The sequence below is a fragment of the Mus musculus genome, chromosome 2 (assembly GCF_000001635.26).
Source record: "Mus musculus strain C57BL/6J chromosome 2, GRCm38.p6 C57BL/6J".
In the NCBI taxonomy this organism is placed as follows: domain Eukaryota; kingdom Metazoa; phylum Chordata; class Mammalia; order Rodentia; family Muridae; genus Mus; species Mus musculus.
In genome coordinates this window covers 72,964,112-72,990,738 of record NC_000068.7, presented here as the reverse complement: position 1 = coordinate 72,990,738, position 26,627 = coordinate 72,964,112, and the positions used below count along the sequence as shown (strand labels likewise).

Genomic DNA, 26,627 nt, shown 5'->3' with positions numbered 1-26,627 from the left:
ACAATAGAAAAAGGAATGAAAGGAAGAAACTTGACTTAACTGCACGCTTAAAGACATTTAATCTTTGGCCCCTGGAAGTTTGCACAGTTCTGCACAGATACTATCTATGCCATGAAGTTTTACACAAGCGATAAAAATGATGCCAGCAATGTTTGTTATATAGGAGGTGTCATGGTTTGATTAGCTATGGCTCCTGTAGATTCATTTGGCACCCAGCCTCCTGCTGCCTGTAGATCAACATGTAGAAATCTCAGCTCCAGCCCCATGCCTGCCTGGATACTACCATGCTTCTGCCCATGATGGTAATGGACTGAACCTCTGAAATGTAAGCCAGCCCCAATTAAATGTTTTCCTTTATAAGAGTTGCTATGGTCATGGTGTCTCTTCACAGCATAAAAACCAACTAAAACAGGATATAAATGATATATTGAAAATTATGTCTATAATCCAGTTTTTACAAAAGAAAATGTATGTCTATAGAAAGAAAACTAATGCCTTACAGCTTCAAGAGGAACTTGGGCAATGAGTGCTGTCATTTTCTAAGTTTAAATAATTTTTTTAAAACATGAAGTAATTTTGATGTTGCCCTTTTTGAGACAGTAATGTGAGAACTGTATCTCAAATCAGAAGATTCACTCTAATTATATGATCTTGCTCAACTGATTTAATTTAATCCCTTTTACTTAAATGGTGTTCTGTGGAGTTAAAGTCTGTAATGGTTAATGTAACCATGAAAATAAGTGCTGACATTTGCTGACTATAAAAATAAGTCAGGACCCAAAACCCATGACACAGTCTGAACATGATGAAAATATCAGATGACTCAAATTTAGGGACATTCTAAAAAAAAAAAAAAATTCTTTCCTAGGGCTGGAAAGATGGTTCAGTGGTAAAGAGTACCTACTGCTCTTGCAGAGGACTGGCAGCTCACAACCAGCTATAACTCCAGGTCCAGAGGATTCAAAGTCCTCACCTACCCTCCAAAGGCACCTGGGCTCTTATATAAACAAAATCCTAGCTGAGCCCTGTTGCACACACATTTTAATTCCAGTACTCAGGAGGCAGAGGCAGGTAGATCTCTGAGTTCTAGGCCAGCCTGGATACCGAGTGAGTGCCAGGACAGCCAGGGCTAGGGCTACACAGAGAAGTCCAGAAAAAGCAAAACAAAAACAAAAACACGCACAAATAAATGAATTCTAGCAGTCTGGAGAGATGATAGTGTAGCAGCTCAGAACATCTGTTGCTCTTGTGAGAGGACCCAGGTTTGTTTCCCAGCACGCACATGATGGTTTGAAACCATCTGTAATTCCAATTCCACAGGATCCAATGCCCTTTTGACTCCCATGGGCACCAGGGAAGGGAGGAATAAAAGAAAAATCCTAAACAAGTCAGGAACAGCTGATAGGATTGAAAGATCCTCGTTTCAGGAGAGACCCTTGCCCAAGTCCCGGGATGAGGCGACACCCCAATAACTTGAGAGAAACTGTTCTTGATGCAATATCGCATGAGGTTTATTCGGGAATCAGCATGCTGAGGCCAAGCTCGTAACTGTACAGGGGCAGAGGAGATCAACACCTCCACCCCCAACCCTGCAGTTGCAGTTGAGGGTTTTTAAAGAATAAACCGCAAAGTGAGGGGAGGATAAGACCACAAAGAATGGGGAAGCTGAGTAAACATCCTAAGAATGGGGATGACGAATTACAGCTCATCTCTCACGGAAAGGTTACAGGCTATCTTTGGCAAACATTCTTGGTCCCTTACACAATGAGTCAGGCACCTGGGTGGGCCACCCAGTGGTCATCGTTCTCTCAGGCTGAAGGCGAAAGAACAAAGAACTCCATGCTGGGCTTTGTTTCTAGGGGTCTAAGAAACACATTGAGTTGGGGTCTTACAGGATAACTGAGCTGAAGAAGTTAAATATCAATTCAATACATTTACTGTGGTCCTAGGATGTGCAAGGTTTCCTGATTTCAGAAAAATCAAGCCAATTCACATTAGTGTCCTGTCTTGTTTAGCTGTCGTATTAAAGGAGATGCAAGTGTGTGCTATTTACAGGGAACTCTGTTTATTCATCTGGCCTTCTAATGTATTCACTGTTAGTGTATATTAAACAAGCTTGCAGGAGATTTGCTTCTTTCCATTCCATTGTCTTTATTTATTTATTTATTTATTTATTTTCCAAGAACCTACTTTCAAACTATTCATTTCTGAACTTGTGCTCATGTGAGTCCATCTTCTTCAAAAGATTTCCACAGGGCCAGTGAGATGGCTGAACGGCCAGAAGAGCTTGCTGCCAGGCCTGGCCACCTGAGTTTGATATCTGCAACTCACATCGTGGAACAAGAGGATCAACCTGTGAGTGGTCTTCTGGCTCCACGTGGGCATGCACCAATACAAATAAAAAAAGTAAATGTAATTTTAGAAAGATTTGCTGTAGTACAACCAATTTAAGCTTATCTCTGACTAGCTTAAAAATAAATGAGATTCAGACTGTGGCTATTTTCTTTGGCTGCGACAATTATTGGGTAGTCACTCCTAACCTAACTCTTCTAATTGCTGGCCTGGCTATGTCCCCAGATACTTGCTGCTTCTCCTGGCCATGTGCTCGTGGTCTATCTCTCCCCATGGTGGCTTCCTCTCCTCTAATTCTCCCTTCTTTCTTGCTGGTCTCTCCTCAGTCCCCTGGGGTAACTCAAAAGCCATCTACCTCTAATCCTTCCTGTAATTGGCTGTAGCCAATTTTATTTAAGCAACTGTTTTAAAGCAAGGAACAGAGTTTGCACAACAAAAGCTTGTAAACGTGAAATATTATATTAAGGAACAAGGTTTGCACTACAAAAGTTTGTAAACTTGACAAGTCTGCTGTAGGCAGAATTTAACATTACAATACATACCAACAGACTGAAACTCCACAGTTTCTACAAGAAATAGCCGATGAGATACTCTCTAGAGATCTGTATCACCCCACCCTCCAACGGGGTTCAGCTGGGGTTTTTTAGAGTGAGGAATTTACTGATGTATTTATTTGTATCATCAAAGAAACTAGAGGCTGGAGAGATGGCAGAGATGGCAGAAGTCGAGAGCAATGGATACTCTTCCAAAGTACCTCGGTCAAATCTCCAGGATCCCTGTGGCAACTCATAGCCATCTGTAACTCTAGCTCCAAAGGGATTACAAGCTCACTTCTTCCCTCCATGAGCAGCAGGCATACCTGCAGACAAAACATCCATACACATAAAATTAAAATACATTTTAAAATCAAGTATAATTTATCTATAGTAGAACATCATTTATGGATTACAGCTCCTGAGTTTTCACTATTGTGATTCAAATATTTTCTTCTTGATTCTTAATAGATGTTCAGATTCTTCCATAAAGACAAAAGGGGACTTGAAATGTTTTATCTTATGTCTTTGACAGTTATAATGTGTAATGTATAATAGGCAAAACTCTCATTAAAATTCACTAAGTACCCTCTTCCCCACCCTGAGTACAAGATTTAGAATTATTAAGATTAGTGTCTGTACCGAAGGTATTGGTGGATTTTTTTTTAGGAAATCAACAATTGGAAACATCAGAAAGTTATGATTTAATTTAAAGAGAGTCTGCATGAATTCATCTTATCTACCTCATTGTTAGGAAATAATTGCTGAATCTAATAATAAATAATATTGGAGGAAGCCAAGAACCAATCAATGACTTAAGACTTTGGGACACAGTGCCAGGAAATGACACCGTACAATCAGAGATCTCAATGTCAGCTGAGTATGGCACAGGGATGAACTACTTAAGTCGATTAAACATTGATTTTGATATCAAAGTGTGGAATGGTTTGGATGGATGGACCATGAAGCTCTAGCGATCAATATTAGGACCAATTTTATTCATTATTCCAATGGTTTGGAAGAAGGAACATGGAGTAAGCTTGTTACACAAAACTAGAGGGAGGGTTCATCAATACAAAGAAAGAACGAAATGAGTCGAGTAGCCCAGGAACATAAGCAGATAAATGGCTTAATTCAGTTCAGGGTAGAGGAGATATGAAGTAGAAAGATTATCTCACAGGAGTGTAAAGTCAGAACATTCAAAGAGTGGAGAAGGAAAAGCATATCAATAAACTAGAATAATAGGAATAATTCCAGAGCTTTAAGGCAAAATATTGACTAGAGAAATTAAACACACTTTTGATAGAGTAAGAAAAACAACTCACAGGAATATACAATTAAGGTCACTTGTCATCATGGATGACAGAATGCTTGAGTTATAGATGGCCTAAAGGCATAGACAGAGCCATTTAATTATTATGTGTTAAGACTTGTATATAGTACATATTTTAATATTAGATGATATGTAAGTATTGCTTTGTAAGTTATTTTATCAGTTTGTTTTTGTTTGGTTTTGTTAATATGGTATGATTACAATTTTTGCATGTTTTGAAACATTTCTATACACCAAGATGGAATTTTATATGTATCTATACATTTTATGTATCCTAAAAATTTTTCTTTTCAATGAAATTTGTTCCTTGACCATTTCTTTCTTTCTTTTTTTTTTTTTTTACGAGATAGGGTTTCTCTGTGTAGCCCTGGCTGATACTGGAACTTACTCTGTAGACCAGGCTGGCCTGGAACTCAGAAATCCACCTGCCTCTGCCTCCCGAGTGCTGGGATTAAAGGCATGCGCCACCACGCCCGGCTCTTTGACCATTTCATAAGTGTATTTAATTTATTCTAATTATTCTCCTCCCACACTCTCCCTTGTCTTCTCAGGCTGGCTGCCCCCTTCCTTGTCCCTATAGGTTCCTCTCCCTTGTTCATGTCTTTTGTTTTGTGACAAGTTTAACAAGGGCCATCTTGCCCAACAGTATGGAACTATGCAGTGGAGCCTAGAGGCTCACTGAAGAAAGGGTACACACCTGAAGGTCATGACTTCACATCTCTATATCATGAGTTGAATGGTAGACTTGTGGCCCAGCCTGGCCTGGGACTTGCAAGCTGTCTTCTTCAACTTGGAGGGCTCAGACCGTATTACATACAGATAGGGCCTTTATCATGTAAATCATGAGTTACAAGAGCCACTGAAGGGTACCCTAGAAGTGCAATGGAAAGCTAAAAAGGAGGGAATTACAGCTGGAAGTGATGGCTTTATGGGAAGGCTTGCTTTGAGCTTAAATTCTTGTCTGAGTTGCTAGAAACACAGAGAGTCCAGGATGGGAACTCCTGTTGGCAAGGCACAAGAGGGGTTAACTGTGGGACAGTGAGGGTTTAGGAGGGATGTCCTTGCACAGGATCCACAAAGGTGCAGGAGCTCGGAAAAGGAAGAATAGAGTGGCAGACATTGAGACAGGGAAGGGTGTGGAGCAAAGCACGCTTTGCTGCATCAGCCATTGGTCTGAGAGACACTCGAGAGACCTTCTATGGCAATACATTTGGTTTTTAAAAATCTTTTGTGGTAGAGGGAAATGAGTGCAGGACCCTAGGTGAGTCCTCTAACCACTGTGTGCTTTAGACTTAATTTTTCATTTCTGTGATTTTGATTTGTGTACATTTTAATTTGCTGAGGGTAAGATCGTTGCAGTGTTTTGCAGAACAGGGGTCAATAAATCTTGTGGTTGTAACAAACAAGTCATTAAGAGAGATTATGCAGGAAAACTTGCCAGTACTACATGGCTTCTGCTAGTGGGAAGGCTGGGGAGATGTATCAAACCTGACTCCTGCCTGGACTTCTGAGAGAATGACAGCATCATTGTTGGGGACAGAGTGTCCAAAGGGAAGGCGGAGCTGTGTCAGACAGGCTGGAGTTCAATTTTGCGAGTTTGCAGTTTGAGGCTAAGTGAAACATTTAGGAGGAATTTATGGTGCCTACGGATACTGAACAGCAGACAGCAGACTACTAAAGGTCAGGCATGGGCCTGAGTTTACAATGATGGCCAGGGGTTGCAGGAAGGCTGAGCTTCCCCAGGGAAGGACAGGTATTTATATGTAGGGCTTGGAAGCAGGCAGATACTCAAAGCAGTGCTCTCCAATACATTTGCCCTTGGCCATGTGCAGTCATTTAAGTTTACAATCATTAAAATAACTCAATTGCCCAGCCACTCGGTCATGTTTCCAGCACTAATGGTTGTGTGTGGTTAGTGGGTGCTGTAAGGAACAGACAACAAGCATTTTCACTGCCCTATATATTTTTTCTTTGTTTCTTTTCTTTTTTTTTTTTTAAATTGGACAGTGTAGCAAAAATGGAGACTTCATTTGAGAGAAAACCAGAAAGCAGCTGAGGTTTAGGGAGGAGAGCATTCTCAGGAGGAAGTGTTTCAGGGTTGTATGTTGAAACTGGTGTCAGGAAGGCAAGTTCTGGAGAGCTTGCATAAGGAAGAAACAGAACAGCCCCGGAGGTACCTGCACCATCCCGTGGAGGGTTTATACACTGGGTTACGTGGGGAGTGAACACAGAGGTGCTGACACACTAGATAAGTCCGTGACCACTGAGATTACAGCTGGCCCTTGTTACCTCTCATTTTGAGACAGTTTCACTGTGTAGCCCAGCATGCTTTGAGTTTGAGATTCTCCTGCCTCAACCTGCCAAGTCCTGGGATTACAAGGTATACCAAGCCTGACCTACATGGAAAAGTTTTTAATTTTTTTAAACTTAAAAAAATTTTTTATTTATTAATTAAAGTCAGGGTGCTGTGTAGCCCTGGAACTCACACTCAGAAACCCGCCTGCCTCTGCCTCCCAAGTGCTGACATTAAAGGTGTACGCCACCAGGCCTGGCAGAATTTTTTTTTTTGCCAAGGAACTTGTTCATGGACAGAGTTCTAAGAACGTGGCAAAGGCTCCCGAGTCTGCGCAGTGACCCCCTCCTTGTTTTATCCATGCATCCAAATCCTTCCACCCATAGGCCATGTCCATCTTCTGGCACCCAGACCTGTATGCCTCAACTGTCTCCGAGTTGCTCCCAGTCCTCATTTCAGTCCAATTTTCTAGTGGCTAAGGCTGGAGCCTTCGTCATATGGAGTCACTGACTCTTCCTGGTCAGTCAGGACATGCTTGTTTTACTGTCTCGACAGGTACTCATTTGTTTAAAAAGGTTAAAACAGGATTGCGTAATATTAACACAATATGAAGTATGGTGATACCCTCAGCCTAACTTAACTAAAACTTGGACATGTAAGCACAACACCTAGGAATTCCATTTAAATCTCATTTTCCTCATTTATGGAATTTGTGCTTTATACTACAGCACGTGTCATGGTAAGGTGACAACTTGAGGGACAGTTTCTCCATCATGTGGATTCCTGCGACTGAAGTGTTGTCAGGTTTGGCTACAAGCCCTCCCGATCTGCTAAGCCATCTGGCTGGTCCTCACTTTTGTCCTTAACTGTTTAAAACTTAGCATCTTGAAGACTTACAGTGAATTTCTGTATTGCTATCATTTCTGGTTGCAGTGATACAATACCCTGACAAAGAACAACTTTAAAAGAAGAAAAATTTATTTCAGTCCTTTCTAGAAGGGAACCCAAGGAAGCAGGAACTTCAGTCATATTGGACTTTAGGTCACATCGAATCCTTACTAAAAGAGAATTGAATGCTTGCATGTTTACAGCTCAGCCTATTGTCTCTGCTCTTATATGGTCCAGGACCCAAATAAATGAAGGAAACGGTGCCACTCACAGTGGACTATGTCTTTCCATATCAGTTAATTTAATGAAGACAGTCCCTCATAGACACAGGTCAGACGGATCCAGATAATCCCTCATTAAGACTGTCTTTTCAGGTAATTCTAGATTGTGTTAAATTGACAAGTAAAACTAACACTAACAGTTATTATGTATATCCGTATATAGTCACAACTTAGTATGTTTTAAAATATCCTTTAATAATTAGCACAGGTCTACATATTCTGAACCTACTCATTAGATGAAGAAAAAATTCAGAGCCCAAACCCCCCCCCCCCCCCATAGTACCTCCATTTTAGTTTGATATGGTAGACTAATCGCTGACCATGACACCATATAACGTTTCTAGCTAGTCAGTGAGGTACCTTACAGACTAAGCTTGATTTCCTTCTCTTGGAGTTGTAGCTGATGTTATTACCAACTTTGTCCTAGTCTACTGGGGAATAGGGTGATCTGGTTTTGTTTCTTGGCCAGGAATAGCTTGTGAAAATCTTGAGAGAAAACAAGAAACTGGGCCAAGTCGTGGGGACAGGGGAAAACAGATCTTACTGTTGTTTCGAGATTTGTTCATGATAATACTTGATTCTCATTTAATGACTGTACAAAAACATATTAATCCACCGTAAATTATACTGTATGTTACTACATGTATTTATCTAAATACCGGCTTTATGCTTTGCATATACTTTAGTGTATTTGCACTAGTTAAGAAATAAGTATTCTTGCAAGAGACCATTTTGCTTTTGGTCATCTTAACATAGGGTGTCACAGTGACTCAACTGTGGTTGGAGAAGTCTACTGAATCTCACCTTATGCTGAGTCATACTCTTGCTGATGTTCATTCTTTTTTTTTTTTTTTTTTTTTTTTTGGTTTTTGTTTTTTCGAGACAGGGTTTCTCTGTGTAGCCCTGTCTGTCCTGGAACTCACTCTGTAGACCAGGTTGGCTTTGAACTCAGAAATCCGCCTGCCTCTGCCTCCCAAGTGCTGGGATTAAAGGCGTGTGTCAACACCGCCCAGCACTGATGTGCATTTTTAAGAGCTTTGCCTCAAAACAGCTAGTTTGAGTTATCTGGTTTTTGGCCCTGAAAGACTGTTCTTGCTTGCATGACACAAGAGAAAGAGAACATGTGTCACTGTATTAAAAATTACCACGAAGTAGTTGGCGGAGATGGCCCCCACTTTTAATCCCAGTACTCAGGAGGCAGAGGCAGGTGGGTTTCTGTGAGTTCCAGGTGAACCTGGTCTACAAATCCAGTTTCAGGACAACCAAGGCTACACATGAAACTGTCTTGAAAACAAAAACCACAACCAACGAGAAAAAACCAAAAAACAAAAAAACAAGTCCAAAAAGGCTTCTGAAACCGATGTATGCACTGCCCCTCCCCCCCATGAATTTTCAAGTTCGTGTATACAAAGCTAGTTTAAATGCTTTGCCTTCAACCTCATACAAAACATACAAGTACAATAATTGGGATGTTTATTCTTGCTTGAGGTAGATTTCTAATAAAAGTATTGTGGATAGTGTTTCCTACTCTTAAATTCAACCTTTCTTAAGCAAAAGTATCTAGAGGTAATAGACAACGTTCTGTCTGTTGTTTGCAGAACACTTTTTTCTCCTGAATGACTGACTGCAAGGCATTGAGGATGTCAAAGGAAGGGGTGTTAATACACCACTAAGTACAAAATTTAAAAAAAAAAAAAAAAGTAACTAAACGCTCCCAAGAGGAAGGATACTTTTTAGATGTACTGTTTTAACAAATGTTGACTGACTTTCTTGGTTAAGAAGCAGGTAGTTTGTGTGTGCAGCAAACTGATTTTAAAGGGTGACTGTATCTCATTGAATAAAAACATAACTAAGCCTGCTTTGATATCACTGGCCAGAACTAAAACCTTTTTTCTTTATGAAGGGACTGGAGATATCTTTTTGCTCTAAGTGCCCGCCTCCAGGGTCCACAAAAGTAGATGGTTGGTAACCACGGGCTAAGCTCGGGAGGATGAGAAGGTGATGGATCCGACTTGCGACCAAGAGCTGAATGTGTGTGAAAACGTCCTCCTCCAGCCTCGGAGGGGGTGTCTCCCCCAATACCAGCTCCCTCCCCCAGGGCTCGTGGGGCGGGTCCGGTTTGCTCAGTAGCAGCAGCAGCCCTGGGGCCGAGCGGCGGTGGCCTCCTGGCAGCGCTGGCAAGACGCAGCTCCGAGCGCCCGGGCCCTGGGGAGATCCAGTCCGGTCGGCTGCCAGGATGGAGGAGACGTCGAGTGGAGCCGGAGCCACCGGGGACGGACTTCCTCCCCAGCTCGGCTCCCCGACAGCCTGGCGAGGCCTGCACACAGGGCCAGCCAGTGGAAGAGGCCTGCGCCTCGGGTCTGGCAGCCGCAGCCGAGGAACGAGGCTGGCACAGCGGGGTAACGCGCGAGCCGGGGCCGTTCTGGAGAACCTACGGCGCCACGGCCGCTCATTGTCTCTCCCCTTCAACCCGGGGGCAAACAGGAAGCCCGCCGCCAGGCCGAGCGACGGACAGGCGTCCGGACCAATGAACAGAGCTGACGGAGAGCCTAGCGGCAAATGAGAGCCGGGAAGAGGGGCGGAACTTCCGGGCGGGCTGTCGCCCTCTTCCCCCCTTTTGGGCTGGAGGCTCCACCTTTTGTGTTTCCCGCACAGTCAATCAAAATAGGAAAAAAAAAATTCCCCGGACCGCTCCGGCCGTGTCCGCCGCCGCTTCCCGCATCCTCTCCCGCCGCCGCCGCCTTCGCTTCTCACCATGTGTAAGGCGGCGGGGAGCCCCGCCTGAGCTGTCCTAAACACACTATGACCGGTACGTAAAGCCGAGAGAGAGCAACCCTCGCTGCCTCCGCCGCTGCCACTGCCGCCCACAGCCAGCCCGGGGCCGCCACCGCCGGCTCCCGGCCTCCGGGAGCGTGCGACCGAGTGTCGGCGGAGGCAGAAAGCCGCACTCCCATCTCCGCCAGCCAGCTGTCCAGCCCTTCCAGCCCCAGCGCCGAGTGCCCGCCGGGCTCCGGGCGGGCGGCCCGGTCCGCCGGGAGCGCATCCCCCCTGTGTGCGGGCGCGGGCGGCGGCGGCGGGCGGGCGTGTGCGAGTGACTGACGGTGCGAGAGGAGCGAGCGCCGCGGAGGGAAAGGGGAGGAGAGGAGAGGAGAGGAGAGGGGGCAGGGGCAGCGCGGGGAGGAGGAGGAGGGAACGAGGAGGAGGAGGGTTACAGCCGCGGCGGGCGGGGGCAGCAGGAGGGGAGGAGGGAGCGCGCCGCCGCCGCCGTGGCCGCCGCGGCCGGGGGGAGGGCAGGGGAGGGGCAGGGCCCGGGCCGCCCGGCGCTCACTAATGTGGCCGCGGCTCGCGGGCCCCCTCCCTCCCCGCACCCGCCTTCCTCCCCACCCCACCCTCCTCCTCCCCCCTCCCCCCGCGCTGTGCCTGCAGCTCCCGAAAAGCCCGTGAAACAAGAGGAAATGGCTGCCTTGGACGTGGACGGCGGCGGAGGCGGCGGCGGCCACGGCGAGTATCTACAGCAGCAGCAGCAGCAACAGCAGCAGCACGGAAACGGCGCGGCGGCGGCGGCGGCCCAGGTGAGGAGCGGCTGAGCGCGGCCGGGCTCCCCGCGCGCCGCTTTCTCCTCCCCTCGCCCTCCCTCCTTCCCTCCCTCCCTCCCGCGCGCGCTCGCCCGCCCCTCCCCCGCCCCGGGAGCTGCCCGCCCGAGGCGCCAACGCTCCGACCCCGCCCGCGCGCCCCCGCCCGCCGCCTTTTTGTGTGTGTGTTTGTGTGTGTGTGAGTGTGCAAGTGTGCGCGCCCTCCCGGGTGGGATCCGGACGGAGGGAAGAGGCCCGGCGCGCAGCCGTCCGCCGCGGGCCACCGAGCGCGGGGAGAGGCGCCGCAGACCCCGGAGGAGGAGGAGGAGGAGAGCGCGGGGCCGGGTTGGCGGCGCGGCCAGGCGCGGAGCGAGCCGTACTTCCTGTGCGAGCGGGCCCGGCCCTAACCGCCACCCCCCTCCCTGTCTCCCTCTCTGAACCCGCCCATCGCGGGTAGGACACTCAGCCGTCACCGCTCGCTCTGCTGGCCGCTACCTGCAGCAAGATAGGGCCGCCATCGCCGGGCGACGACGACGAGGAGGCGGCCGTTGCCGCCGCCGCCGGGGTCCCCGCCGCCGCCGCCGGAGCGGTAAGTCCCGCCCGCCCGCCATCCCGGGCCTGCGGCGCGCCCGCCCGCCAGCCCGCCAGCCCAAGGCCTCCCGCCGCCGCGCGGCCGTCACGCGCGGGCCGTCCGGCTCTGCCGCGCTTCCCTGCTCGCTCGCGTCCCCGGTGGGAGCCCGGGCCGGCCCGCGCTTTCCGGAGATTGTCACTGCGGCATCGCGCGCAAAATTCCTCACAAAATGAAGTCTGAGACGGAGGAGGTGGGGGGTGGGCACGGGACTCCAAAATGGATGTTTAAGTAATTCGTATCAGGACTTGAAAACTCACTCGCTCTTTGCACTACATTTGCAAGCACAGCCTATCGGTCACAGATAGTATCACCTACCGAGGCAAGGATGGCTCTAGTTTCTAGAGTTTTTGAATCTGGAGCAAGTTTCCAGATCTTGGGTATTTGATCATTTAAGGAGGGTGTTCTTTTATACGCAGGGACGAACATTTTTATTATTATTATTTTTTAACCTGATCATTCAGAATTGTTGGCGTTTTGCAGACTACTCCAACTTTGCACTAGTTTTGTTCTGAGTAGGGTTAAGTGAAATAGTTGGGAGGCTATTGAAATTTGAATTTGAAGTTAGTAATAACTTTGGCCTTTGAGGTTTTCTAGAATATCAATCTTAAAAAGTAGATGAAAGTCATTTTGTTTACATGCTTGTTAGCACACTTCATACTTTTAAGAGTTGAAATTGGTTGGCTAAATGTTATTTTTATTATAACGAGTCTGATGGGATTCTTTTGTAAATTTTAGAACCTCTAGGTTGTGGAGAGGAGCGGCAAGTCTTAGTGAAGACTCAGTGTAAAATTAGGTGCTGTAGACAATGTGAATTTTACATCTGTGTGGACCATTGCTGCTCTTAGCTTACTGTGAAAAGGTGTGTTCACCTGTTAAGATAGTTAAAACACGCCTCAAGACTAAGTTTTTAAGAGGTTTATAGCAATCGATTTATGTAGTGTCAGTTTAGTTGTCACTGTTAGAAAAGTTAGCTGTTGTATACTAGTCATTCAACGTTGTTACTCTGTATTAGTAAATAGATATTTTTAGTCTGAAATTAGACTATGGACAGTGGGAGCATTTTTAATGTCATGTATTTTTTAAGCATATTAAAATATCAAAAGCTGTTTGGGAAAACTTTTAAATTTAAAGAAACGTTAAGCAGATTAGTAAACTTTTAAAGTAAGTTATATTTCCCTAGTCCCAAAGTGTCAAATTAAGTTTATTGTTTTCCTTAATAAACTACCTCAGAAGTAAAATTGAAAAATAAACTTTAAATAAAGTGCAATTTTTCATGTAACTATCAAAGTTTCAGAATGTGCTTACAGATGGGGAGGGGAGTGGTGAGGAGAAGCACAGGGTTGAAAGCATCATGCTTAGACTCCAACTCTAGTGGATCACTAGACTGACCCCAGCCATGTGTTTGTGTCATGTTCTTGGGCTTCTTTAAGATCTCTGACCTATCACAACATTACTAAGAACACCATTTCCTGCCAGATGAACATGAACACTCTGAATTTAGTAAAAGTAATAATATGAAAATACAGTTTGCTAGAGAAGCCTCTAAACTTGGAATTTTTTGGTGCATGTTTGATGCTCGATAAATCTGAGTTCTTCCAAATTTTTCACTTTGAGCAAAGTTGAAGTAAACTGAGCTGAAAGTTGAATAAGGTGAAAAATATGAGAGCTGTCATTTTTGTCTGAACATTAATGGGGAAAAAAGTTGGTTTCTAGTTTAAAAGTAGTTTAAAGTTTTTTTCAGAATGCTTAAAAGATATTTTCAATATTTAAAACTATACTTAAATATATTTAAGTACTCTAAAATTACTGGAGATCACTAGAGGACCGTAGTGTCTTGAGGGTTGTGGGATGTTTTTAGATTTAGGGCAAAGCAGGAAATCCAGTGTCAGAGTCACGACCTTCACCTTTACCCAGCTACCCCCCGTGCTGCCTTATTGTGGCACAGTTTTCAAATCTGTGTATCACTAACATGGGTAGCTACAGATTTTGAGTTTTGCCAATTTTTCCATTAATGTTCATTTTCTAATCTAGGTTCTAGACAAAGATATCTATTAATGTGTTCTGTCCAAAGCCAAATGCAGATGCTCAACCTAATGACAATTTAGCTTGGTATTTCTAGATGATGAGTACCTTGAGAAGCCAGTGTTCACTAGAGACTGACTTTACCATTTGAGTTTGGAACTTATAGAGGATCCTGGCCAAGGGTGTGCAGAGCTACAGATTAGACAGACACAGTGGTTTCATCTATAATGACCTGTAATGGGCATCCAGAGATGATGCAGCAAAGTTCCTTTGTATTTTATTATTAATAATTAGGAAATGAGATCTCTGCGAATATTGTCCAAATTACAGGCATGACCTTAATGATAATTTATTTGTGCTTTTGTGAAATAAACTATACAAACATATGTAATAAGAATCACAGGTTTAAGTTACAAATTCAATGTTTATTAGTTTTGCAGGTAAATGTTGCCACATTTAAAAAGTGAATACTGATTTCATTTCAAGAGTAGGGAGTTTTACCATTAAGACCTTACAGGGCAGGATGTAGCTTAGTGACAGTGCTTGCCTAGCATTTATTTGCAAAGGCTTGGCTGCCATTCCACCCCCACATACTGAGTTGGGGTGGGGAAGACCTTACAGTGCCCTTGCAGTTTGAGTTGACATTTTACTTGAGTATCTGCTCAAGAATTATTATATTTGACTCCACCTTAGTTTCACACTTGTTCTGATTTTCAGGTACACCCTTCTGGCTTTTATAAAGCCATTAATGGGGCTAAGAAGTTAATCATTATTTCAAAATGCAGTGAGAATTTCTTATCCCTTTCCACTGGTACAATCTAAGAAGACAGACCTTGTTCTTTGCTTTTCCTTCACTCTCCACCCATCATTTTTATGCCTCATTGCATTGGAGAATGCCCTTGTCATGAATTGCTATAGCAACATCATTGGGTGTGCCACCACCACCCAAGGCCTCTGTAGGTTATGGTCCTTTTCACCTTGTTAGGTGTATAGACCCAGGAGGAATGAGCAATGCCTTTTACATCAACTTTGATGTTGACGATTTTTTCCTTGTTCATTTTCTAATAAGAATATTAGCGTGACTGACTGAGACTTAGTTTTATTTGGGAACTTGCATAGAGGGTTATCAGGCACCTAAGGCCATCCAAGGCCTGGGTTGTATTAGTGTTTCCCTTTGTTTCTGTAGTATTTCCAGTCACTGCCTTTTGGTATTGGATGACTTTCTAATTTATCACTTCTCCATCTGGTATTTAATCTTTTCTATTGGTGTGTTAATGGAACTTCTTTTATGAAGGAAAGGGCTTCAAACTTCAGGCTTTATAGTGTTGGACTATTTGGGACTTGCTCATTGTAGAATTACATAGGTAGGTTAAAAATTGGTTCCGTAGGTGCTAATATCTAAAAAGTCAGTTTTACTGATTTCTTTCGTCCTCTATATATTTTCTGTAATTTTCTTTTATGTATTTCTTTTATTTATTCATAAAGTATATATTGATCTTTGTTCCAGCTATCTAATGGGTGCTTTTAAAACCTGATATCATAGTTTTAATAATTAATGATAACTTGGAATTACATGCTTTGCACATAGATACTGTGTGCATATATATTTGCTTTCCTTTTTTCCCTCTTCTTTTTCAGACAGGGACGTCATATATACATACACATATACATATACATACATATGTATCTCCTAGGTTGGTCTTAAATTTGAGGTTCTGCCAAATGTTTGGAATTAGAGAGATAAACAATTGTACCTGGCCTTAAGTATATTTTTAAAAAATGCTTTTTACTTTAGGATTATTCACAAAAGTTTTAATATATTATTTTGCCTCAGATATGCAGATTTCCCCCTTCATTTAACTGCTTATACTTTGGGAAGTTGGATTGTAGTTTACTTAGCTCTGGAGGGGTGAGGTGGACAGTATTTATGCAGACTTGTACATGAGTACCTATGTATAGTCAAGGAATTTGTTGACTAGAAAGCTGTTCACTCATGGTTAAAATCTACTTCATTATTACTCCTGTAAAAAATTACCTATCTATATATCTTTAGGTATCATATATTGGTCACTTTTAAAAGAAAATGGACAAAAATACAATTCTGTAAAATTAGCTTATGACAAAGTACTATAATTGTCTAAATAACCCAAGAATGTTTGTGAATTTAGTGCAAGCAAAAATCTGTTGATTTTTCAGTTGAACAATAACTTAAGACGATGAATGGATTTTATTCATTTTAATGCAGATTTTAATACAAAATAGACTAAGTAAATATCAATTTACTTAAAATGCCAAAAGACTGAAATAAAACAAATTGTTTATGTTTGGAAAGATTACTTCTGGTTATAATTTCAATTCTAAATTAGAATTGACCAAAAGTGACTTCAGTGCCTGGTCCTTGATATAAACATTGAAGATTAAGTTTTTAAGTGTATTTGAGTTCAGGCCTGGAGATTTGCAGTGGGTTCAGTTTCTTCATCTTTATTTTCTTCTGCATTTATTTCAGTCTCCTTCACTGAGCCTTTAGTTTATCTTTATAAATACAAATGTGATTGCACCAATCACTTGCTTTATGAACCTTGTATAGTTTTCATTAACTGTCAATGGAATAAAGTCCAACAAGTTAGCATGTTCTGTAAAGCCATTTACAAGTTGATAGAAATGTCCCCATTGCTTTTGTGTGACTATAAGCCTGTTCTGGATCCTCTCAGACCCTTAAGTTAGAATTAAAAAGTCTTGTGGATTTTATCGTCTCTATACCTTTATTAATGCCTCTTAACTGACCAAAGTAAAAGCTTACATTCTAATATGACTTCCAAATTAGTGTGGACAATTCCCCACCCCCACACCCTCTCTGTTCCCACATTGTGCTTTGATTATGTGGCTAGTGTATATCACTTTTCACATTGTATTAGCATGTGTGTCTACATTTGCTTGCATAGAATTGTGACCATTTGTGGACAAAGATTTTTATTGTTTTGCTTGTACATGCTTATTTCATCTTCACAGATCTGCTCAAATTGCTTGCATTAAGTCAGAAATGAACTGTGGTCCATTCTTTGAAATATAGACTTTTCAACTGCATGAAAATTGAGTAGTGAATTTCTTAGTGTCTCATATATTCTCAAAGGGGACTATGAAAAACAAAAAAAAGTTAAAGATAAGTACTGTTGTAAAAGCTTTCCACAGAAGTTAGTGTAAGTTATAAACAGATTCACTTGCCCCAAATAGTACTTCATAAGAAATGGATATACTGTTTTGGATCATACAGATTCCTTGGTGCTCAGTTATATAGCTATTTTGACATTGCTGGATAAGCTATGTTTGTATTTTTCATGGTCCAGTGACATACAGAGTTATTGAAACTCACAGTATGGAATACAGTGAAGTTAAAATGGCTTTATTTTGATGGTAAATAATATATGGTCTTTTTTCTAGTGTCTTTATTTTATAATTGGTCTTAGTATATTTTACTCCTGGTCATCAGAGAGGGGTGAGCATAGCAGTAGTTGAGAGGGCTTTGGGTTGAGATGTAGATTTACCTTAGGATTATCTATTGTCTGCTGTTTGCTAACTATGTGACTTGTCTCTCTTATTTCTCATCTATGAAGTGTAGATGTGAATAGTGTTTATCAATCACAGGATTGTTTTAAAAGTGTGTTACTGTGGTATTTGGCATAAAAGAAAAGGCCAAATGTCAGATAATGCCTTTTTTTTTTTTCTCTTTTTTTTTGTTGTTTTGAGACAGGTTTTTTTGTATAGCCCTGGCTGTCTTGGAACTCACTCTGTAGACCAGGCTGGCCTTAGACTCAGAAATCCACCTGCCTCTGCCTCCCAAGTGCTGGGATTAAAGGCATACACCACCACTGCTCAGCTCAGATATTGCTATTTTTATTCCCTTAAAAGACTCTACTTGATGACCTTGTAGGATTTTTTTTTTTTTTGCATTCTTTTTGCCTACATTGACATTTTTCTAATGTTGAATCTATAAGCTATGGGGGTGACAGTTAAGAATCTTGTGGGTTACAGTATGTAATACATGTATGCTTCATATTCTACTGCAATTTTAGAGTAATAGATATAGTCACATTCTTTATTCTCCAGTATTTACTTAGTAGTAAAACTTTATAGACTTGGCTATTTTACTGTGTCGTCGTAGGGCAATCACCTTTTCTCATTAAGTTTTGTTTTTCTTTGAGACAAGGCCTTACTTGCTATTGATAGCCCAGGCTGGCCTTAGATTCCATATGATCCTGTCTCACCCTCTCCTGTGCTGGGATTATAGATAGGAGGGGCTTTAATATTACCCAGCTGTTAAGGTCTTAACCCCTCCCTCAGCACCCCAGTAGTTAGTCAAGAAAAAGTATGTTGTTTGATGGTTTACACATCATAAAAATTGAAGTGTTTTTAGATTTATGACATAGCAATAACAGATTTACTCTCCTAATTCATATGGCTTGTTAACAAACATCATGCTGTTTGTGACTCCCTCTTCCCTCAATAGTACCTGATGGCATTTTTTTTTTTAAGTCTTGTTATATAGCCCAGGCTTGCCTCAGTAGCCCAGCGAGTCTTAAACTTAAGGAAGTCCTCTGCTTCTCCCTCCAGAGTGTTGGCACTACAGGTGTGTTCTAGCCGATCTAGAGTTTTTAAAGTTTTTTTTTTGTTTGTTTGTTTTGAGACAGGGTTTCTCTGTGTAGCCACAACAATCTTCGTTGTAAATTAGACTGGTCTTGAACTCAGAGATGGATCCACTTGCCTCTGCTTCCCAAGTGTCAGAAGTAAAGGCAGCTTAGTTAAATATTTTTAGTGAGTTGCATAGTCTTTGTTCTCTGTCCTGTTTATAATCTTGCTTATTTTATGCCCCTTTGTTTTATACAGTTTAAAGATTATAGATGAGTGATTAAAAGATCAGTTTGTATCACCATGCATTGTAGTGTGTACCTATTTAGTCCCAGTTTATTCAGCAGCTGTGACTGAGACTGAAGAATCATGTGGATATGTGAGTTCCAAGACAAGTTTGGGCAACAAACATAGTGAGACCTTGCTCACCTCTACCAAAAGGTGTGGCTGCAATATAATCTAGAATATTCTGATTAAGACATTTCCCCATTTAAATAGGATGTATTATATGTTTTTATTAAACCAAGAAGTGAAAATTATCATGGTATGTATAGTACTGCTTTTGTGTTGGAACTCTTGTGCTATTAAGATGGCTTTTATTTTCACATAGTCGAATTTATACCAGGTGAAGTTTTTTTGCAAATTGGGTTAAGTTGTCACAAATACATCACAACGTTTTTTGTTTTCTTCATCCAGACAGGTGATTTGGCTTCTGCACAGTTAGGAGGAGCACCAAACCGATGGGAGGTTTTGTCAGCTACACCTACAACTATAAAAGATGAAGCTGGTAATCTAGTACAGATTCCAGGTGCTGCTACTTCAAGTGGGCAGTATGTCCTTCCCCTTCAGAATTTGCAGAATCAACAAATATTTTCAGTTGCACCAGGATCAGATTCATCAAATGGCACAGTGTCCAATGTTCAGTATCAAGTAATACCACAAATTCAGTCAACAGACGCTCAGCAGGTTCAGATTGGCTTCACAGGCTCCTCAGATAATGGGGGCATAAATCAAGAAAACAGCCAAATTCAGATCATTCCTGGCTCTAATCAAACCTTACTCGCCTCTGGAACACCTCCTGCTAATATCCAGAATCTCATACCACAGACTGGTCAAGTCCAGGTTCAGGGAGTTGCAATTGGTGGCTCATCATTTCCTGGCCAAACTCAAGTAGTCGCTAATGTGCCTCTTGGTCTGCCAGGAAATATTACCTTTGTACCAATCAATAGTGTCGATCTAGATTCTTTGGGACTCTCGGGAAGTTCTCAGACAATGACTGCAGGCATTAATGCCGATGGACATTTGATAAACACAGGACAAGCTATGGATAGTTCAGACAATTCAGAAAGGACTGGTGAGCGGGTTTCTCCTGATGTTAATGAAACTAATGCTGATACAGATTTATTTGTGCCAACATCCTCTTCATCACAGTTGCCTGTTACAATAGATAGTACAGGTATATTACAGCAAAACACAAATAGCTTGACTACTACTAGTGGGCAAGTCCATTCTTCAGATCTTCAGGGAAATTATATCCAGTCGCCTGTTTCTGAAGAGACACAGGCTCAGAATATTCAGGTTTCTACAGCACAGCCTGTTGTACAACATCTACAACTTCAAGATTCTCAGCAGCCAACCAGTCAAGCCCAAATTGTGCAAGGTATTACACCACAGACAATCCATGGCGTGCAAGCCAGTGGTCAAAATATATCACAACAGGCTTTGCAAAACCTTCAGTTGCAGCTGAATCCTGGAACCTTTTTAATTCAGGCACAGACAGTGACCCCTTCTGGACAGATAACTTGGCAAACATTTCAAGTACAAGGGGTCCAGAACTTACAGAATTTGCAAATACAAAATACTGCTGCCCAACAAATTACTTTGACGCCTGTTCAGACACTCACGCTTGGTCAAGTCGCAGCAGGTGGAGCCTTGACTTCAACTCCAGTCAGTCTAAGCACTGGTCAGTTGCCAAATCTACAGACAGTTACAGTAAATTCTATAGATTCTACTGGCATACAGCTACATCCAGGAGAGAATGCCGACAGTCCTGCAGGTGAGTCTTAATGATATGTCATTAAATGTGCAATGGTAATATCCAGGAAAACTGCTTTAGTTGTATATCCTTGTATTTATGTGTAGGAGGCATCATAGAATCGTCCAAATTGTTCTTTTTGAAACTTTGTTTATTTGAAGTGAAAGATTTACTATTGTACTGGTAATATTTTTCTTTTCTACAACAGGTATTTATTTGTTTTAACATCTGATCGGTACTATCAACTATCAGGCATCATAATTTTTTTCTTTAATTTGGCAGGAGATTGTCTATTGGTCTTGGTATGGGATGAGTTTGACTTCTGTTTTATGGGGAGGGAATGAAAGGGTAGTCCAAGTTTGGCCTGGAACTTGCTATGTAGACCAAGCAGGCTTTGAACTCAGATATGCCTACTTCTGTCTCCTTAGTGCTGTGATTCAAGATTTGTGCCACCATGGCTGACTGAATTAAATGTAATGTATATTGTATCGGGTGAAGTATCAGGTTGGCATAATAAAACATGGTGCTGGGGCTTGAGGGTACTTCACTGTCTCAGCCACTAGGTTTGTGATTTTTGACTTAGCTATTTTTCTCTGGCAAATTCCATTTCTTCATTGTATAAAACGTAGATATTAGACAGGATAACTATTAACTAGAAACTGTGTACACCTAACATTCTTTGGTTTTGGTGATAGTTGCCATTAAATTTGGTTGTCAGAAATAGCTATTGATAAGTATGTATTATAGATGCTTCAAGTTTATTCATTGAATGTTTTGCATGCACAATTAACTAATGAAGCTTTAAAAGGTAGCACCATTGATTACCGTATTAATGTTATTTGTCTAGATATGATGAATATTTTTGTTTTGCACTAATTCCTTTTATAACATTAATTCTTCTACTTCATATTTGGATTTCTGTGGAGATCATACTGTTTAAATTTTCCAGTCTGCTTCTAAAGTTGAATTGGGGCACAGAATTGAAGAGATTGAAGTGGTTTCCATCACACTTTTAATGACTCCTTTCCCCTTTCACCTTTGTCTTCTTACAGATTTGTTATATATTCCTAGAAAGATGAGTTTGTCCTTGAGTGTCAGATTTGCATTTAGAAATCTTTACTGTAGCTTGAGTTTCTGAAACTAGTTAGAATAAAATTCCTACCCTCCACCCTTTTCGGACACAGGGTTTCCCTGTAGCCCCAGCTAGCCTCAAACTCAAGAGATCTGCCTCTCTGTGTTTCCTGACTGCTAGAATTAAAGGTGCCCACCACCACTAAATGATTTCGAATAGAATTTTTCAAAAGTTGATTTGTAGATTTCTAGAGAGCCTGAGTATCCTTTCAGAAATCTTTTTCCTAATACTAAAAAGTTGTTTGTATTTTCATGTGTTCACATTGACTGATGGGTTAAATTTTAAGCTCAAGTTTGGAGACATTTTAACTCAGTGGTTAAGAGCTTGTTGGGTGACTCACAAATACCTGTAAACTCCAGCTCTTAAAGGTCTGATATCTTTTCCTGGCTTCTGTAAGCACCTGCATACTCATGTGTGTGCATACACATACAGACATAGGCACACATGGTAAAAAGAAAAAAAATCCCTTAAACTGTAGGAATGTTTGTTGTATTCTTTTTTCTTTCTTTTTCTTTTTTCTTTTCTTTTTTTTTGTTTTTTTGTTTTTTTGAGACAGGGTTTCTCTGTATAGCCCTGGCTGTCCTGGAACTCACTTTGTAGACCAGGCTGGCTTCGAACTCAGAAATCCGCCTGCCTCTGCCTCCCAAGTGCTGGGATTAAAGGTATACACCATCATGCCCGGCTCGTTTGTTGTGTATTCTTTTTTTAAAGATTTATGTATATGAGTACACTGTTGCTATCTTCAGACACTCCAGAAGAGAGCATCAGATCTCATTACAGATGGTTGTGAGCCACCATGTGGTTGCTGGGAATTGATCTCAGGACCTTTGGAAGAGCAGTCAGTGCTCTTACCCAATGAGCCATCTCTCCAGCCCTGTTGTGTATTCTTAATGACTGTACTTTTTAAAGACAAATTACAATTTCACTGAAAACCTACTTGATAACTCAATAAAAATGTTCACAAAATTTCCACCTGTTGCACATTGCATGAAAACTGTCCTTTAAAACAAAACACCCATGGAAGGAGATACAGAGACAAAGTTTGGAGCTGAGACGAAAGGATGGACCATCTAGAGACTGCCATATCCAGGGATCCACCCCATAATCAGCTTCCAAACGCTGACACCATTGCATACACTAGCAAGATTTTGTTGAAAGGACCCAGATGTAGCTGTCTCTTGTGAGACTATGCCGGGGCCTAGCAAACACAGAAGTGGATGCTCACAGTCAGCTATTGGATGGATCACAGGGCTCCCAATGGAGGAGCTAGAGAAAGTACCCAAGGAGCTAAAGGGATCTGCAACCCTATAGGTGGAACAACATTATGAACTAACCAGTACCCCGGAGCTCTTGACTCTAGCTGCATATGTATCAAAAGATGGCCTAGTCGGCCATCACTGGAAAGAGAGGCCCGTTGGACATGCAAACTGTGTATGTCCCAGTACAGGGGAACGCCAGGGCCAAAGAACTGGGAATGGGTGGGTAGGGAAGTGCGGGAGAGGGTATGGGGGACTTTTGGGATAGCATTGGAAATGTAATTGAGGAAAATATGTAATAAAAAATATTTAAAAAAAAACTGTCCTTTAAAAGACTGCCACTTGTCAAGTATCAAAGAATACCCATAGTTAGCCAACAGGCTGTTGTTATTCCTTCCTTTCCCAGCTACATCTCTTTGTGAAGTTATTCATATGCTTTAGCCCAAACCACATTTCACAAGCAATTTAGTACAGAAACAGATCTGAGCTTCTGTCTTCTCTTCCCTTAGATATTCAGGGATTTGCAAAAATGTAAAGCATGTTTTCCTTTTTTGTGTTGTGTAGTCCTGACTGTTACTGGATCTTGCTGTGTAGGACGGGCTGGGCTTTAATTTGTAGCATTGATCCTTCTGCCTCAGCTTCTTTAGTGGTAGGATTACAGACATGCACCACCATGCCTAGCTTGTTTTCTCTATAAGACTTTTGTTTGTTCGGCAAGTAAATCTTCCTGTAATGTTCAGTTGTGTTGATGTGATGAGTTTGTCTAACTGTTTACTTACTTGATGCTGGAGACTAAGCCTGAGGCCTGACACATGCTTAGGCAGGCACTCTTTAAGATTTATTTTTCAATTTTTCAAAAGCATTATTTTTTAAATGATTTTATTTTATGTACATTGGTATTCTGCCTGCATGTATGTCTGTGAGGATGTCAGGAGTCCTGGAACTGGAATTACAGACAGTTGTAAGCTGTTATGTAGTGCTGGGAATTGAACCTGGGTCTTAACCTCTGAGCCTTTGTTCCAATCCTTTTCAGTTTTATGTGCCCACTTGCCCTGAGTGTTTGGGGGGTAGGGAGAGACAGACATCATGGAAATTCTAATATGGACAAAATGTGTTTTTGAACTGCAGTCCTATTTAAGAAATTAAAAAGAGAATCCTGGACTGGGGGTGTTGTTCAGTGGTTAGCATACAACAGGCTTTGAATTTAATCCTTTTACGTGTAAGAACTACTTGTGACAGACATCTGAAGACACAAGCTGAAATATTTAAAAATTCTGAAGTATAAACCACATACAAAATTTATCTTTTAAAGCATATATAACAATTCTGTAGTTTTCAGTGTAGTCACACATCAGTCTTTCTTTAGCCTCTCAGACATGAGCAGGGCACATATTTTGGAACATAACCTGGGATACATTAAATGCTTTTAAGTTACTTTCAGATGCTATTCAATAGAAACACTGGCTTAAATACAAGGTTGGATTTGTTCTTTGATAGGTAGTCCAGAAGCAAGTAATAAAAGTAGTATAATTTCATTTGAAGACTATTAAGCCTGTGTGTTTGTAGGTATAGGTGTTGTAGGTGTGGGTGTTGCAGGTGTGGGTGTTGTAGGTATGTTGTGTTGTAGGTGTGGGTGTTGTAGGTGTGGGTGTTGTAGGTGTGTTGTGTTGTAGGTGTGTTGTGTTGTAGGTGTGGGTGTTGTAGGTGTGTTGTGTTGTAGGTGTGTTGTGTTGTAGGTGTGGGTGTTGTAGGTGTGGGTGTTGTAGGTGTGGATGAAAGGTTGGTTTATGTTGAGTCTCTTGATGATAAGGTCAACATTACCTGTTTTTCTTTGGTTTTGAGACAGTGTCTCTTGTGGACCTGGTGACTACTGCTTGGTTAGAATGTGTGGACAATGATGCTCCGGGGATCTTTCTGTCGGCCACTAAGCCTTTCCTAGGGTTACAATCACATGGGACCCTGTCTGGCTCTTCCAGCCCTTCTCCTTTTCCTTTTTTATATGGGAACTGGGAATCTGAACTCCGGTCCTGATGCTTTGACTGGCTGAACCATTTTCCAAGCCCCAGTGAATACTAGATTATTAGGAAACCCTTTTGTTTACTGTCTTTCTAATTGGCAAGATGGGGAAATGAAAGCTGGGTTTAGTGGTAAACATGGCATTTTAGGACATACAAGGCCCTGACTGATCCACAGCATGAAAAGGGATGGGCCGAAGAGAAAGGCATTCTCAGAGGAAAAAGTATTTCCTTCTTGTTTAACATTTTAGTTTTGGTAGATAAGAATTCAATGTCAGTTTTCTAAAGTACTGGAGAAACCCTGAAACCAGTGCTCTGTAATTGTCCAAAAACCCTCAAAAACTTAACAAAAACTTTTTAACTAAACCTTTATTCCAGCCTTCTTTTTTTTTTTTAAAGAATTATTTATTTATATATTATCCGTGAGTTACCATTACAGATGGTTGTGAGCCACCATGTGGTTGCTGGGAATTGAACTCAGAACCTTTGTAAGAGCAGTCAGTGCTCTTAACTGCTGAGCCATCTCGCCAGCCCTGATTTTTTTTTAAGTGAAACTCAAGCTAATGACTCCAACAGCAGTTTTAGAAATCAAGGATTCTAATACAACATAGCCTCACTATTAACGTAATACATATTTAGGAGATGGTGGTAATTACAGACCAAGGAGTTTTCTGTTAGGAATGTCACTGAAACAGAAACTAGATGGTAGTTGAAAGTGGACTTCTGATGCTAGAAAGAAGGCATAGTGGAGCAAAGGTGCTTAAGTAGACAGCAGGATAATGTAGGATACAGGCACAGGGTTGAATGTTGTGAGATATTGTGATTAGGGAGGGATATGGAGAGAGGTCTTCCCTTACAAGTTGATAAGAAACAATCCGCCCCCCCCCAAAAAAAAAAAGAAGAAAAAAGAAAGTTAATTTTTAATAGAAACCAGATGGGTAGAAGGGCAGATAATGACAAGTTTGAGAAAGAGGGCATGTGTTAGTCTGGCTCTAAGAGAGTCTGCTATGAAATTGGAATATACTTACTCTATCTTTCACACCTGACTTTTTCTTTTTTCCAGTCTTTTAATTCTTTAGACATACTACTTTTTCTTTGGTCAATTTTGTTTTTGTCTTAGAATTCATATCTGTAGACCAGCTTGGCCTTGAACTCCCAGATGCTCCTGCTTCTGCCTCCTGTGTGAAGGATGAAAAGTATTTACCACCATCTCTGGCTGACATACTCATATTTTAATATAATTACTCGCACAAAACACAAGTTTACAAAGCAACAAAAGGAGTTTAAAAACTATCTGCAATTCTTTTTCAATTTTCCTTAGAATTCAGTAGTATAAATGTGTATATATTGATATATTCAGATCAGATTTTTCATTATCCATTCATTTGTAAATTCACCTGATATTAAGTGAGGTTACATGATCTCAGTAATAAACCATACGCTCTCTCTCATATTTGGAACCTAGCCAATGATGTGTGTGTATAAAACAAACAAGTGTTCCTGTGGGTACATAGAGCATGAAAACAGAGCACGCCTCATCCAGGCCTGAGGAGGCATGGATGCGAGGCAGTGACAGGAGGTTGGAGGAGGATATGAAGCTAGTTGTTTTTCAGACTCTAATTTTGTTGTGGATTTTTTTTATTCTTGTTGCTGATAAGTGG

General features: G+C 41.8%; 1 protein-coding gene and 1 long non-coding RNA gene across 3 annotated transcripts in view; one reads left to right on the top strand and one right to left on the bottom strand.

Annotated features, from left to right (window-relative positions):
* Window positions 1-1,489: 1,489 nt before the first annotated feature.
* On the bottom strand, window positions 1,490-11,307 carry Sp3os (trans-acting transcription factor 3, opposite strand). Its single transcript, NR_045269.2, has 3 exons — window positions 11,144-11,307; window positions 3,107-3,211; window positions 1,490-2,367 (listed from the first exon to the last, which is right to left on the bottom strand). It is a non-coding gene; the product is annotated as a trans-acting transcription factor 3, opposite strand (long non-coding RNA).
* Sp3 (trans-acting transcription factor 3) overlaps window positions 10,293-26,627 on the top strand; it is a 44,017-nt gene continuing 27,682 nt past the window's right edge. Inside the window, exons 1-4 of one of the 2 annotated variants that reach the window (NM_001018042.3) lie at window positions 10,293-10,489; window positions 11,107-11,252; window positions 11,710-11,841; window positions 19,225-20,584. In NM_001018042.3, coding sequence (NP_001018052.1) covers window positions 10,483-10,489; window positions 11,107-11,252; window positions 11,710-11,841; window positions 19,225-20,584 — 1,645 coding nt within the window. In that variant the 5' untranslated portion in view covers window positions 10,293-10,482. 2 annotated transcript variants of the gene reach the window in all.